Genomic DNA, 10,769 nt, shown 5'->3' on the forward strand with positions numbered 1-10,769 from the left:
CCTCGATGGCAACAATACAATACGTGCCTTGCAACCCTTTCTGTCACTAGGTAAGGACACCGCAAGATTGAACCCAAAGCTAAACACTTCTCCCATTGCAAGAACTACCAATCTAGTTGGCCAAACCAAACGGATAATTCAAAGAGACTTGCAAAGATAACTCAATCATACATAAAAGAATTCAGAGAAGAATCAAATATTGTTCATAGATAAGCTGGATCATAAACCCACAATTCATCGATCTCAACAAACACACCGCAAAAAGAAGATTACATCGAATAGATCTCCACAAGAGAGGGGGAGAACATTGTATTGAGATCCAAAGAGAGAGAAGAAGCCATCTAGCTACTAGCTATGGACCCGAAGGTCTGAAGTAAACTACTCACACTTCATCGGAGAGGCTATGGTGTTGATGTAGAAGCCCTCCGTGGTAGATGCCCTCTCCGGCAGAGCTCCGGAACAGGCCCCAAGACGGGATCTCGTGGATACAGAAAGTTGCGGCGGTGGAATTAGGTTTTTGGCTCCGTATTTGATCTGACGGGGGTACGTAGGTATATATAGGAGGAAGGAGTACATCGGTGGAGCAACATGGGGCCCACGAGGCAGGGGGGCGCGCCCCTCACCCTCGTGACCTCCACGGTTGTTCCTTGGAGCAGGGTCCAAGTCTCCTGGATCACGTTCGGTAAGAGAATCACGTTCCCGAAGGTTTTATTCCGTTTGGACTCCGTTTGATATTCTATTTCTTTGAAATACTGAAATAGGCAAAAAACAACAATTCTGGGTTGGGCCTCCGGTTAATAGGTTAGTCCCAAAAATAATATAAAAGTGGAAAATAAAGCCCAATATAGTCCAAAACAGTAGATAAAGTAGCATGGAGCAATCAAAAATTATAGATACGTTGGAGACGTATCAAGCATCCCCAAGCTTAATTCCAGCTCGTCCTCGAGTAGGTAAATGATAAAAAAGAATTTTTGATGCGGAGTGATACTTTGGCATAATTTCAATGTGAATCTTCTTAATTGTGGCATGAATATTCAGATCCGAAAGATTCAAGACAAAAGTTCATATTAACATAAAGGTAATAATACTTCAAGCATACAAATTAAAGCAACCGTGTCTTCTCAAAATAGCATGGTTAAAGAAAGTTATCCCTACAAAATCATATAGTCTGGCTATGCTCTATCTTCATCACACAAAGTATTTAATCATGCATAACCCCGATGACGAGCCAAGCAATTGTTTCATACTTTAGTAATCTCAAACTTTTTCAACTTTCACGCAATACATGAGCGTGAGCCATGGACATAGCACTATAGGTGGAATAGAATGGTGGTTGTGCAGAAGACAAAAAAAGAGAAGATAGTCTCACATCCACTAGGCGTATCAATGGGCTATGGGGATGCCCTTTAATAGATATCAATATGAGTGAGTAGGGATTGCCATGCAACAGATGCACTAGAGCTATAAATATGTGAAAGCTCAACAAAAGAAACTAAGTGGGTGTGCATCCAACTTGCTTGCTCACGAAGACCTAGGGCACTTTTGAGGAAGCCCATCATTGGAATATACAAGCCAAGTTCTATAGTGAAAAATTCCCACTAGTATATGAAAGTGACAACATATGAGACTCTCTATCATGAAGATCATGGTGCTACTTTTAAGCACAAGTGTGGAAAAAGGATAGTAGCATTGTCCCTTCTCTCTTTTTCTCTCATATTTTTTTATTTTTTTATTTGGGCCTTTTCTCTTTTTTTTATGGCCACTCTTTTTTTTCGTCCGGAGTCTCATCCCGACTTATGGGGGAATCATAATCTCCATCATCCTTTCCTCACTGGGACAATGCTCTAATAATGATGATCATCACACTTTTACTTTACTTACAACTCAACAATTACAACTCGATACTTAGAACAAAATATGACTCTATATGAATGCCTCCGGCGGTGTACCGGGATATGCAATGAATCATGAGCGACATGTATGAAAATTATGAAGGTGGCCTTGCCACAAATACAATGTCAACTACATGTTCATGCAAAAAGCAATATGACAAAAGTAATATGTGCCATATGAATGGAACGGTGGAAAGTTGCATGGCAATATATCTCGGAATGGCTATGGAAATGCCATGATAGGTAGGTATGGTGGCTGTTTTGAGGAAGGTATATGGTGGGTGTATGATACCGGCGAAAAGTGTGTGGTATTAGAGAGGCTAGCAATGGTGGAAGGGTGAGAGTGTGTATAATCCATGGACTCAACATTAATCAAAAGAACTCATGCACTTGTTGCAAAAATTTAGAAGTCATCAAAAACCAAAGCATTACACGCATACTCCTAGGGGGATAGATTGGTAGGAAAAGACCATCGCTCGTGCCTGACTGCCACTCATAAGGAAGAGAATTAATAAATAAAATTGTGCTCTGACTTCATCACAAAGCGGTTCACCATACGTGCATGCTACGAGAATCACAACCTTCAACACAAGCATTCTTTAAATTCATAATCACCCCAACTATCATTGCTTTGATATTATCACTTCCATATCTCAAAACAATTATCAAGCATCAAACTTATCTTATTATTCTACGCACTCAAAAGAAAGTTTCACAAATCTTGGATACCAAGTATATTATCTTTAAGCAAATTACCATGCTATTAACAACTCTCAAAATAATCTAAGTAAATCATGAGAGATCAATAGTTTCTTTAAAACAAATCCACCACCATGCTCTAAAAGATCTAAGTGAAGCACTAGAGCAAAAGTTATTACGCTCAAAAAGGTTTAAGTGAAGCACTATGAGCAAAACTATCAAGCTCAAAAGATATAAGCGAAGCACATAGAGTATTCTAGCAAATTCTAAATCATGTATGGCTCTCTCAAAAGGTGTGTACAACAAGGATTATTGTTGTAAACTAACAAGCAAAGACGCAAATAATACAAGACGCTCCAAGCAAAACACATAACATGTGGTGAATAAAAATATAGCTCCAAGTAAATTACTGATGGAAGTAGACGAAAGAGGGGGTGCCTTCTGGGGCATCCCCAAGCTTTGACTTTTTGGTGTCCTTGTATTATCTTGGGGTTTCCATGGGCATCCCCAAGCTTAGGCTCTTTCCACTCTTTGTTCCATAATCCATCAAAAGAATTCACCCAAAACTTGAAAACTTCACAACACAAAACTCAATAGAAATCTCGTGAGCTCCGTTAGTGAAAGAAAACAAAAGACTACTTTAAGGTACTGTAATGAACTCATTCTTTATTTATATTGGTGTTAAACCTACTGTATTCCAACTTCCTTATGGTTTATAAACTAATTTATTAGCCATAGATGCATTGAAATAAGCAAACAACACACGAAAAACAATATCTGTCAAAAACAGAACAGTCTGTAGCAATCTGTAACTAACACAAACTTATGGAACTCTCAAAATTCTACCAAAATAGTACATACTGGACAATTTGTTTATTGATCAGCAGCAAAAAGAATCAATGAAAAAGCACGTTTCTGTGATTTATTGAATGTTTTCTCGTGAGCGCAAAGTTTCTGTTTTTCAGCAGAATCAAATCAACTATCATCATAGCTTATCCTATAGGTTCTACTTGGCACAAACACTAATTAAAATATAAAACCACATCTAACCAGAAATTAGATGGATTATTTATTCCTAAACAGAAGCAAAAACAAAAAATATAAAATAAAATTGGGTTGCCTCCCAACAAGCGCTATCGTTTAACGCCCCTAGCTAGGCATAAAAGCGAGGATAGATCTAGGTTTTGCCATCTTTGGCACTCGGAGAGGAGGATCTCCTTTCAGTGGCATTCATCCTCCTATTTAATTTAAGCACATGCCCATTAATGGAAGAAGTAAGATTAAGCACGTTACAGAAATTTGCCTCTAAACTAGACTTCATCTCTTTGATAATTTCATTTTGATAAAAGCACAAGAGGGTAGTTGATTCAACTTTATCATTTAAAGGGTGCCCAAATATGGTTTTCATTTTTTCATAGGTATCTATAGCATCCCCTTCAAGAAAACCTTCTTCAAAAATAGAATCTAGAACTTGTTTGAAAGAAGCGGGCAAGCCAACATAGAAACTTTTTAAGTAAACCTCAATTTGATATTGTGGCACATAACTAGCCCGAATCCTTAATAACCTATCCCAAGCATCTTTTAAAGATTCATCAAGTAAATAGCGAAAGATTCCGGAGTCATCATCATCAAAATCATCTAAATTCTCATTGGTGATCCCGGTGGGTCTTTCCGTAGCATCATTGTTTATGAGCTTAGAAAGGATAGAGGGGTTATCCAAGGCACTAGAACTCGGGAGAAATCCCTTAGTTCTTTTTGATTCGGCCATGGCAATGGGAAGGCAAACAAAAAGGCGGAGAGGAGAACGGGAAAGAGAGGGTGAATAAAATGGCAAGGGTGAAGTGGGGGAGAGGAAAACGAGAGGCAAATAATGTAATGCGAGAGATAGGAATTGTGATGGGTACTTGGTATGGTTGACTTTTGTGCAAACTCCCCAGCAACGGCGCCAGAAATTCTTCTTGCTACCTCTTGAGCACTGCGTTGGATTTCCCCGAAGAGGAAAGGATGATGCAGTAAAGTAGCGTAAGTATTTCCCTCAGTTTTGAGAACCAAGGTATCAATCCAGTAGGAGATCACGCACGAGTCCCTCGTACCTACACAAAACGGTAGCTACTTGCAACCAACGCGATTAGGGGTTGTCAATCCCTTCACGGTCACTTACGAGGGTGAGATCTGATAGAGATGATAAATAATATTTTTGGTATTTTTGATACAGAGATGCAAAGTGTAAAGTAAAAGGCAAAGTAAAAACAAAGCAAGTAATAAAGTAATGGAGATTGATATGATGAGAATAGACCCGGGGGCCATAGATTTCACTAGTGGCTTCTCTCAAGAGCATAAGTATTCTACGGTGGGTGAACAAATTACTGTTGAGCAATTGATAGAAAAGCGAATAATTATGAGGTTATCTAGATATGATCATGTATATAGGCATCACGTCCAAGACAAGTAGATCGAAACGATTCTGCATCTACTACTATTACTCCACTCATCGACCGCTATCCAGCATGCATCTAGAGTATTAAGTTAAAAACAGAGTAACGCCTTAAGCAAGATGACATGATGTAGAGGGATAAATTTATGCAATATGATAAAAAACCCATCTTGTTATCCTCGATGGCAACAATACAATACGTGCCTTGCAACCCTTTCTGTCACTGGGTAAGGACACCGCAAGATTGAACCCAAAGCTAAACACTTCTCCCATTGCAAGAACTACCAATCTAGTTGGCCAAACCAAACGGATAATTCGAAGAGACTTGCAAAGATAACTCAATCATACATAAAAGAATTCAGAGAAGAATCAAATACTGTTCATAGATAAGCTGGATCATAAACCCACAATTCATCGGTCTCAACAAACACACCGCAAAAAGAAGATTATATCGAATAGATCTCCACAAGAGAGGGGGAAAACATTGTATTGAGATCCAAAGAGAGAGAAGAAGCCATCTAGCTACTAGCTATGGACCCGAAGGTCTGAAGTAAACTACTCACACTTCATCGGAGAGGCTATGGTGTTGATGTAGAAGCCCTCCGTGGTAGATGCCCTCTCTGGTGGAGCTCCGGAATAGGCCCCAAGATGGGATCTCATGGATACGGGAAGTTGCGGCGGTGGAATTAGGTTTTTGGCCCCGTATTTGATCTGACGGGGGTACATAGGTATATATAGGAGGAAGGAGTACGTCGGTGGAGCAACAGGGGGCCCACGAGGCAGGGGGCGCCCCCCACCCTCGTGACCTCCATGGTTGTTCCTTGGAGCAGGGTCCAAGTCTCCTGGATCACGTTCGGTGAGAAAATCACGTTCCCGAAGGTTTTATTCCGTTTGGACTCCGTTTGATATTCTGTTTCTTCGAAATACTGAAATAGGAAAAAAAACAGCAATTCTGGGCTGGGCCTCCGGTTAATAGGTTAGTCCCAAAAATAATATAAAAGTGGAAAATAAAGCACAATATAGTCCAAAACAGTAGATAAAGTAGCATGGAGCAAGCAAAAATTATAGATACGTTGGAGACGTATCATCTGCCAAAGTGGAAGGCGGCCACACTGCCAAAGAGCGGCAGACTCACCCTCGTCCTTTCGATACTCTGCTCTATTCCAATACACGCGATGCTTGCGCTCGCTATTCCGAAGAAGACCATCCATGCCATTAACAAGATCATCAGAGGGTTTTTGTGGTGTGGCAAGAGTCAAGCAAATGTTGGAAATTGCGTAGTTGCTTGGGCAACAGTTTGCACGCCGAAGTGGGCAGGCGGTCTAGGTATCCCAGATCTAGCATGGCTCAACGTGGCCTTGTAGGCGCGTTGGCCCTGGCTGCAGCGTGTGGATCAGCATAGGCCGTGGAGTGAGTTCAACATAAAGGTCTCCAAAAGACTCGATTGCCCTATGTAATGCCGCGACAAAGATAACAGTTGGGGATGGGAATCTGACCCTTTTCTGGGAGGATCGCTGGTTAGAAAGATTCTGCCTCAACAAGGAGCTCACACTGCTAGTATATGCAGCCGTCCCTCTGCGCAAAAGGAAGTTGAGATCACTTAAAGAGGTTGTCGTTACAGGAATTTGGGCAACGGATATAAACCCAGACTTAGGACTCGAAGCTCTCAAGCAGTATCTGCGCGTGTGGCTGTGGGTTCAGGAGGTAAATTTTCAAGAGGGAGTGCCGGACACCATGGCTTGGGCTTGGGAAACTAATGGTATGTTCTCTGCCAAGTCTGCCTATGCGGCAATGTTTGCGGGAAGGGAGGTGTCAGCCACAACACAGTTCACGTGGAAATCCAAGGCACCGGTACGCTGTCGTTTCTTCCTCTGGCTGGCCATGAAAAACAGATGCTGGTCGGCGGATCGACTTGCTCGATGAGGCCTACCGCACCCGGATGCCTGCCCGTTCTGTGACCAGCAGGAGGAGACACTTGACCACATCGAGCTAACATGTGTTTTTGCTCGGACGATCTGGAGAATGCTGTGCACCACGATTGGCAAGCTGTCCTGGACTCCTAAGGGCCATGAAACTTTGGTGGACTGGTGCGTGCACAAGCCAAAGAACATGCGCCTCATCATCACTCTAGTCCTTTGAGAGATGTGGAAGCACCGCAATGCCATCGTCTTTGATGGCGCTTCCCCCTCGCTGAGTAGGCTCATTATGAAGATTGTGGAAGAGGGAAATACTTGGTGTATGGCGGGCCTAATCAAGGGAGATTGGAACGGAGTGGCCGCAGAGCTAGTAAGGTGGGTGCGACATGAGTGGTAGCCATAGGATCTCCTCCTCGAGGAGTAGTAGATGTGGGAGCTCGACTCATGATGTACTAAGTTGTAATATCAACGGTGGATTTGGGTTCTGTACCCACCCCTTCTATATAATATGATACACACACTCGTGCGTATTCGAGAAAAAGTAATTTTATTATTGCTGATCGTTTCCCCCTATTGTCTTCTATATTGCGTTGTTTACTGTCTTCTTGATTATTACTACTCCCTTCATTCCTTTATACAGGGCCACTATGAAAAATATATTTTGCATCTATACAAAGCCATTAACAGTAATCGAGGCAAAAATTTATGATATTTTCTCGTACTAGCAACTTATTTAATACTTGCATGCATGTAGTCATAATGACAATGTGCTACTTCCTTCCCATTTCTTTTTTGCATGCATGCATATGTATTAATGATCCTGATTAACGTAAAAAGGTTGTCTTATAAAGCAGTCATTAAATTTTATCTTAGTGCCTGTAATCTGAGTTTGTGACCTTGTATAATGAAACGGAGGGAGTACTCTGTCTTTGGCTGTTTTTCTTTCAAGGAGGTTATCTCTTTGGTCATTAATGAATGGCTCACTAGAAGTTTGGACATTTTCGAGATACAGGAACCTTTGAACGGCAGCCGCCCCGGGCGGCAACGAAGGAATGTTGGCCTTCGCCGCCGTTATCTTCTCCCCCGCTCCCGGCGCGCTCCACGGTAGAACAATCCGCTTCCCTTCTGTCTCCCGCCCAACCCTCGCTGGATGCGTTAAGAAAACCACCCCCGAACCAGCCCGGTCTGTCTTGTCCTCACCGCGACCCGCGCGCTCCAGCCGACGGCCATGGGTGCCACGGTGCCTCCGCGCGCTCGCCGCCACTGCCGCCGCTCTCGTGCTCGTGCTCTGTCCTCCGGATATCATCCCTGCCCATGCCTCCTCCGTCGGCGAGCGTCTGAAGCTGAGTACCCCGTATCCCTGCGAAGACGTCAGGAGCTATTACGGGGGCCTGGAGGGCCTGTCCGGTGAGGTGCTGATGGCGAAGCTCGGCGCCGTCGTCTCGCCTCACGCCTCACTGCGCTACAAAGATGTTGGTTTGCCTCTAGCTATTTTGCTTTCGCGCTTAACTGATGAAATACATTTGAGTCGCAATGAACAGACAAGAATTACAAGTGACGGATGGATCTTTAGTAGGTGTGGGAGGCGCTCAAGATTCTGGATGCAGCTGATGCAGACCACCCAGAAGCGTCCTCTGAAGTGTATGTCTCTCCAACAGTCCATAACAGTCTAATATATCAGTTGCTCTTCGTTATTACTCACTTGACTTAAGCTGCGGTGCTTTGTTCTAGCATCGAGATATACTCACAGAGAGCTGTGCCGAAGATCTTAGCAGGCAAGCCGGATGGATGGAACAGTGAGTTGCATAATTGCATTCTGAAATTTTGCTCGACTTGTCAAGACAGGATGGGTTCATCTTTTCTTTGTGCTATTTCCTAGCCATATTGTGTGCATTTTGCTGTGTAGGAGAACACCTCTGGCCGCGATCATACGGGCTAACCCGCCGTCCTTCTCTAACCGATCTGCACAACATTCGTCCTGCGGATGCTAATGGTCAGTTGGTTTGTACTGTATAATTGATCAGAAGTACCCCATGAGCATAGAGAACTCCTCTTTCAGTATGATAACAGTGCTCCATCAGTGGCAGAGTTAATGATTCACTTTCTTGCTTGAGGAGAAACAAATGCTTATCTGGATATACAAATCCTGTTTCAGTGAATTCGTCCAGGGGAAACAAGTATTATGGAGGATGTGCTACGACGTCAAAAAAATGTTCGAGGCCAGCAAATCGTGAAGCTGCACCTGACACTGAAACAGACAGTGAAAGATGGGCACCCCCTTTTCAGGTATTAAAAACCTTTGCACAAATAATGAAACACACATGTGCTATCCAGATTGTTCATCCATATTTGTGTCACATTTTATATGACCTATAATATTCAACTTTAGCAATATGTTCAGTTGCAAGAACTGAGAACTGCACTTATGTGCCATAAATAGGAGGGACTTATTCTAAAAATGGGTTTCAAGTTTCAGATTATATCAAATTAGTTGGAATGTCAACTGCAACCGGTGAAAGTCCAATAGCACATCTGCACATGAATACCACTGGTAGACTTATATCAGCTTTGACCATGTGAAGAACAATTGTTCGTGTAAGGTTTCACAATTTGGAGTACCAATGTTTCCGGGTTTTCCTTTTTTACTTTCTTCAGGTGCGTGGAGATGTAGCTAGGTCCCTGATGTACATGGCCGTGAGCTATGGATCTGGACAGAAAGATGCAGCTCCACATTTGGAACTTTCGGATTCGCCAAGTATTCGTAAGTAGTTCATAAATCTTGTGCATTTTTTCATAACATTTTTTTACTAACTGAGATAAATTAGTAGTATTCTCACCAATCATCTCATTTTGAGCAACACAATGAAGCAGGAGAGGCTCCTAGTGCTTTCTTAAATTAAAAATTAATGTTCACTGTACAGAGGGTCAACAAAAAGGCTACATTGTGGGGGGAGGGAAATAAAACTAAATTTAAGAATTGCCTGGTTATAGCAAGATGGCTGCAGAAGATCATTCAGATTTCAAGGTAGTGGTGATTTTTATATTGGTATAGATATAGATAAGAGATATATTGGCCTGACACACACATGTATTATTAGCTGCATACATGATATATATCAATTATTTCGTACTTCAATCACATTGCATTGCCACTTTAGTAATGCCAAATATTTGTTGCTTGTTTATTTAAGAAAGGAGGAGGATGGGTCTCCTTTCAGCTCTTATACAATGGAATGAACTAGATCCACCATCGAGATCAGAGCAACGTCGGAATGATAGAGTTTGTAGCCTTTACCAGCACAACCGAAATCCTTTTGTCGATCATCCAGAGTATGCTAATCTTGTATGGAGGAACACACCTAGCAAAATTCCAAGTGTGATGGAAAAAGTAGTGAAAGGCTTGGGTCAGTGAGTTCAGTACTAAGACAGGGAAATATGAGAATGAGGTGTGCGGCCATTGGTTGACCCTATTTTCTTTGGTATTTCTTGTTTTGTTTGATTATAGCTCCTTGAAATGAATGGTAAACGCACTTCAGGTGACAACAAATTACTAGTTATGTGATGCAACATATTATAGTTCGAAGAAATTATAAAGGGAAACCTATGGGGAATTTAATCACAGAGGCCGCCATCTCTGCCAATGTTTGAAGACATGGCGGTTGTAGTCAGAGACTGCCTCGCAACGTGCCTAGCGACAGAGATGCAATAGTCTCCTCCCTCCTCACAAGTATCGCTAAATTATTGTTGTGTCAACACATGCAGTTACAGTCAGGGATGACACTTGCAATCTTCGTGTATAACTAAAATTAAAAAAAGGGCCATATCATA

The 10,769-nt window shown here is 42.2% G+C and overlaps 1 protein-coding gene across 1 annotated transcript; it reads left to right on the forward strand.

Moving 5' to 3' along the window:
- Positions 1–7,945: 7,945 nt before the first annotated feature.
- Positions 7,946–10,496, forward strand: LOC123065014 (extracellular ribonuclease-like). Its single transcript, XM_044488389.1, has 7 exons — positions 7,946–8,413; positions 8,518–8,582; positions 8,673–8,737; positions 8,848–8,934; positions 9,097–9,227; positions 9,597–9,702; positions 10,133–10,496. The coding sequence occupies exons 1-7, from the start codon at positions 7,994–7,996 to the stop codon at positions 10,351–10,353; spliced, it is 1,095 nt and encodes a 364-aa protein (XP_044344324.1). The 5' UTR covers positions 7,946–7,993; the 3' UTR covers positions 10,354–10,496.
- The last annotated feature ends 273 nt before the right edge of the window (positions 10,497–10,769 follow it).

Source organism: Triticum aestivum, chromosome 3B (assembly GCF_018294505.1).
Source record: "Triticum aestivum cultivar Chinese Spring chromosome 3B, IWGSC CS RefSeq v2.1, whole genome shotgun sequence".
NCBI lineage: Eukaryota > Viridiplantae > Streptophyta > Magnoliopsida > Poales > Poaceae > Triticum > Triticum aestivum.

Coding starts and splice junctions, on each gene's coding strand:
- LOC123065014 (XM_044488389.1), top strand. CDS start 7,994: ATGTTGGCCTTCGCCGCCGTTATCTTCTCCCCCGCTCCCGGCGCGCTC. Junction 9,228..9,596: donor GATGGGCACCCCCTTTTCAG/GTATTAAAAACC, acceptor TACTTTCTTCAG/GTGCGTGGAGATGTAGCTAG. Junction 9,703..10,132: donor TTCGGATTCGCCAAGTATTC/GTAAGTAGTTCA, acceptor TGTTTATTTAAG/AAAGGAGGAGGATGGGTCTC.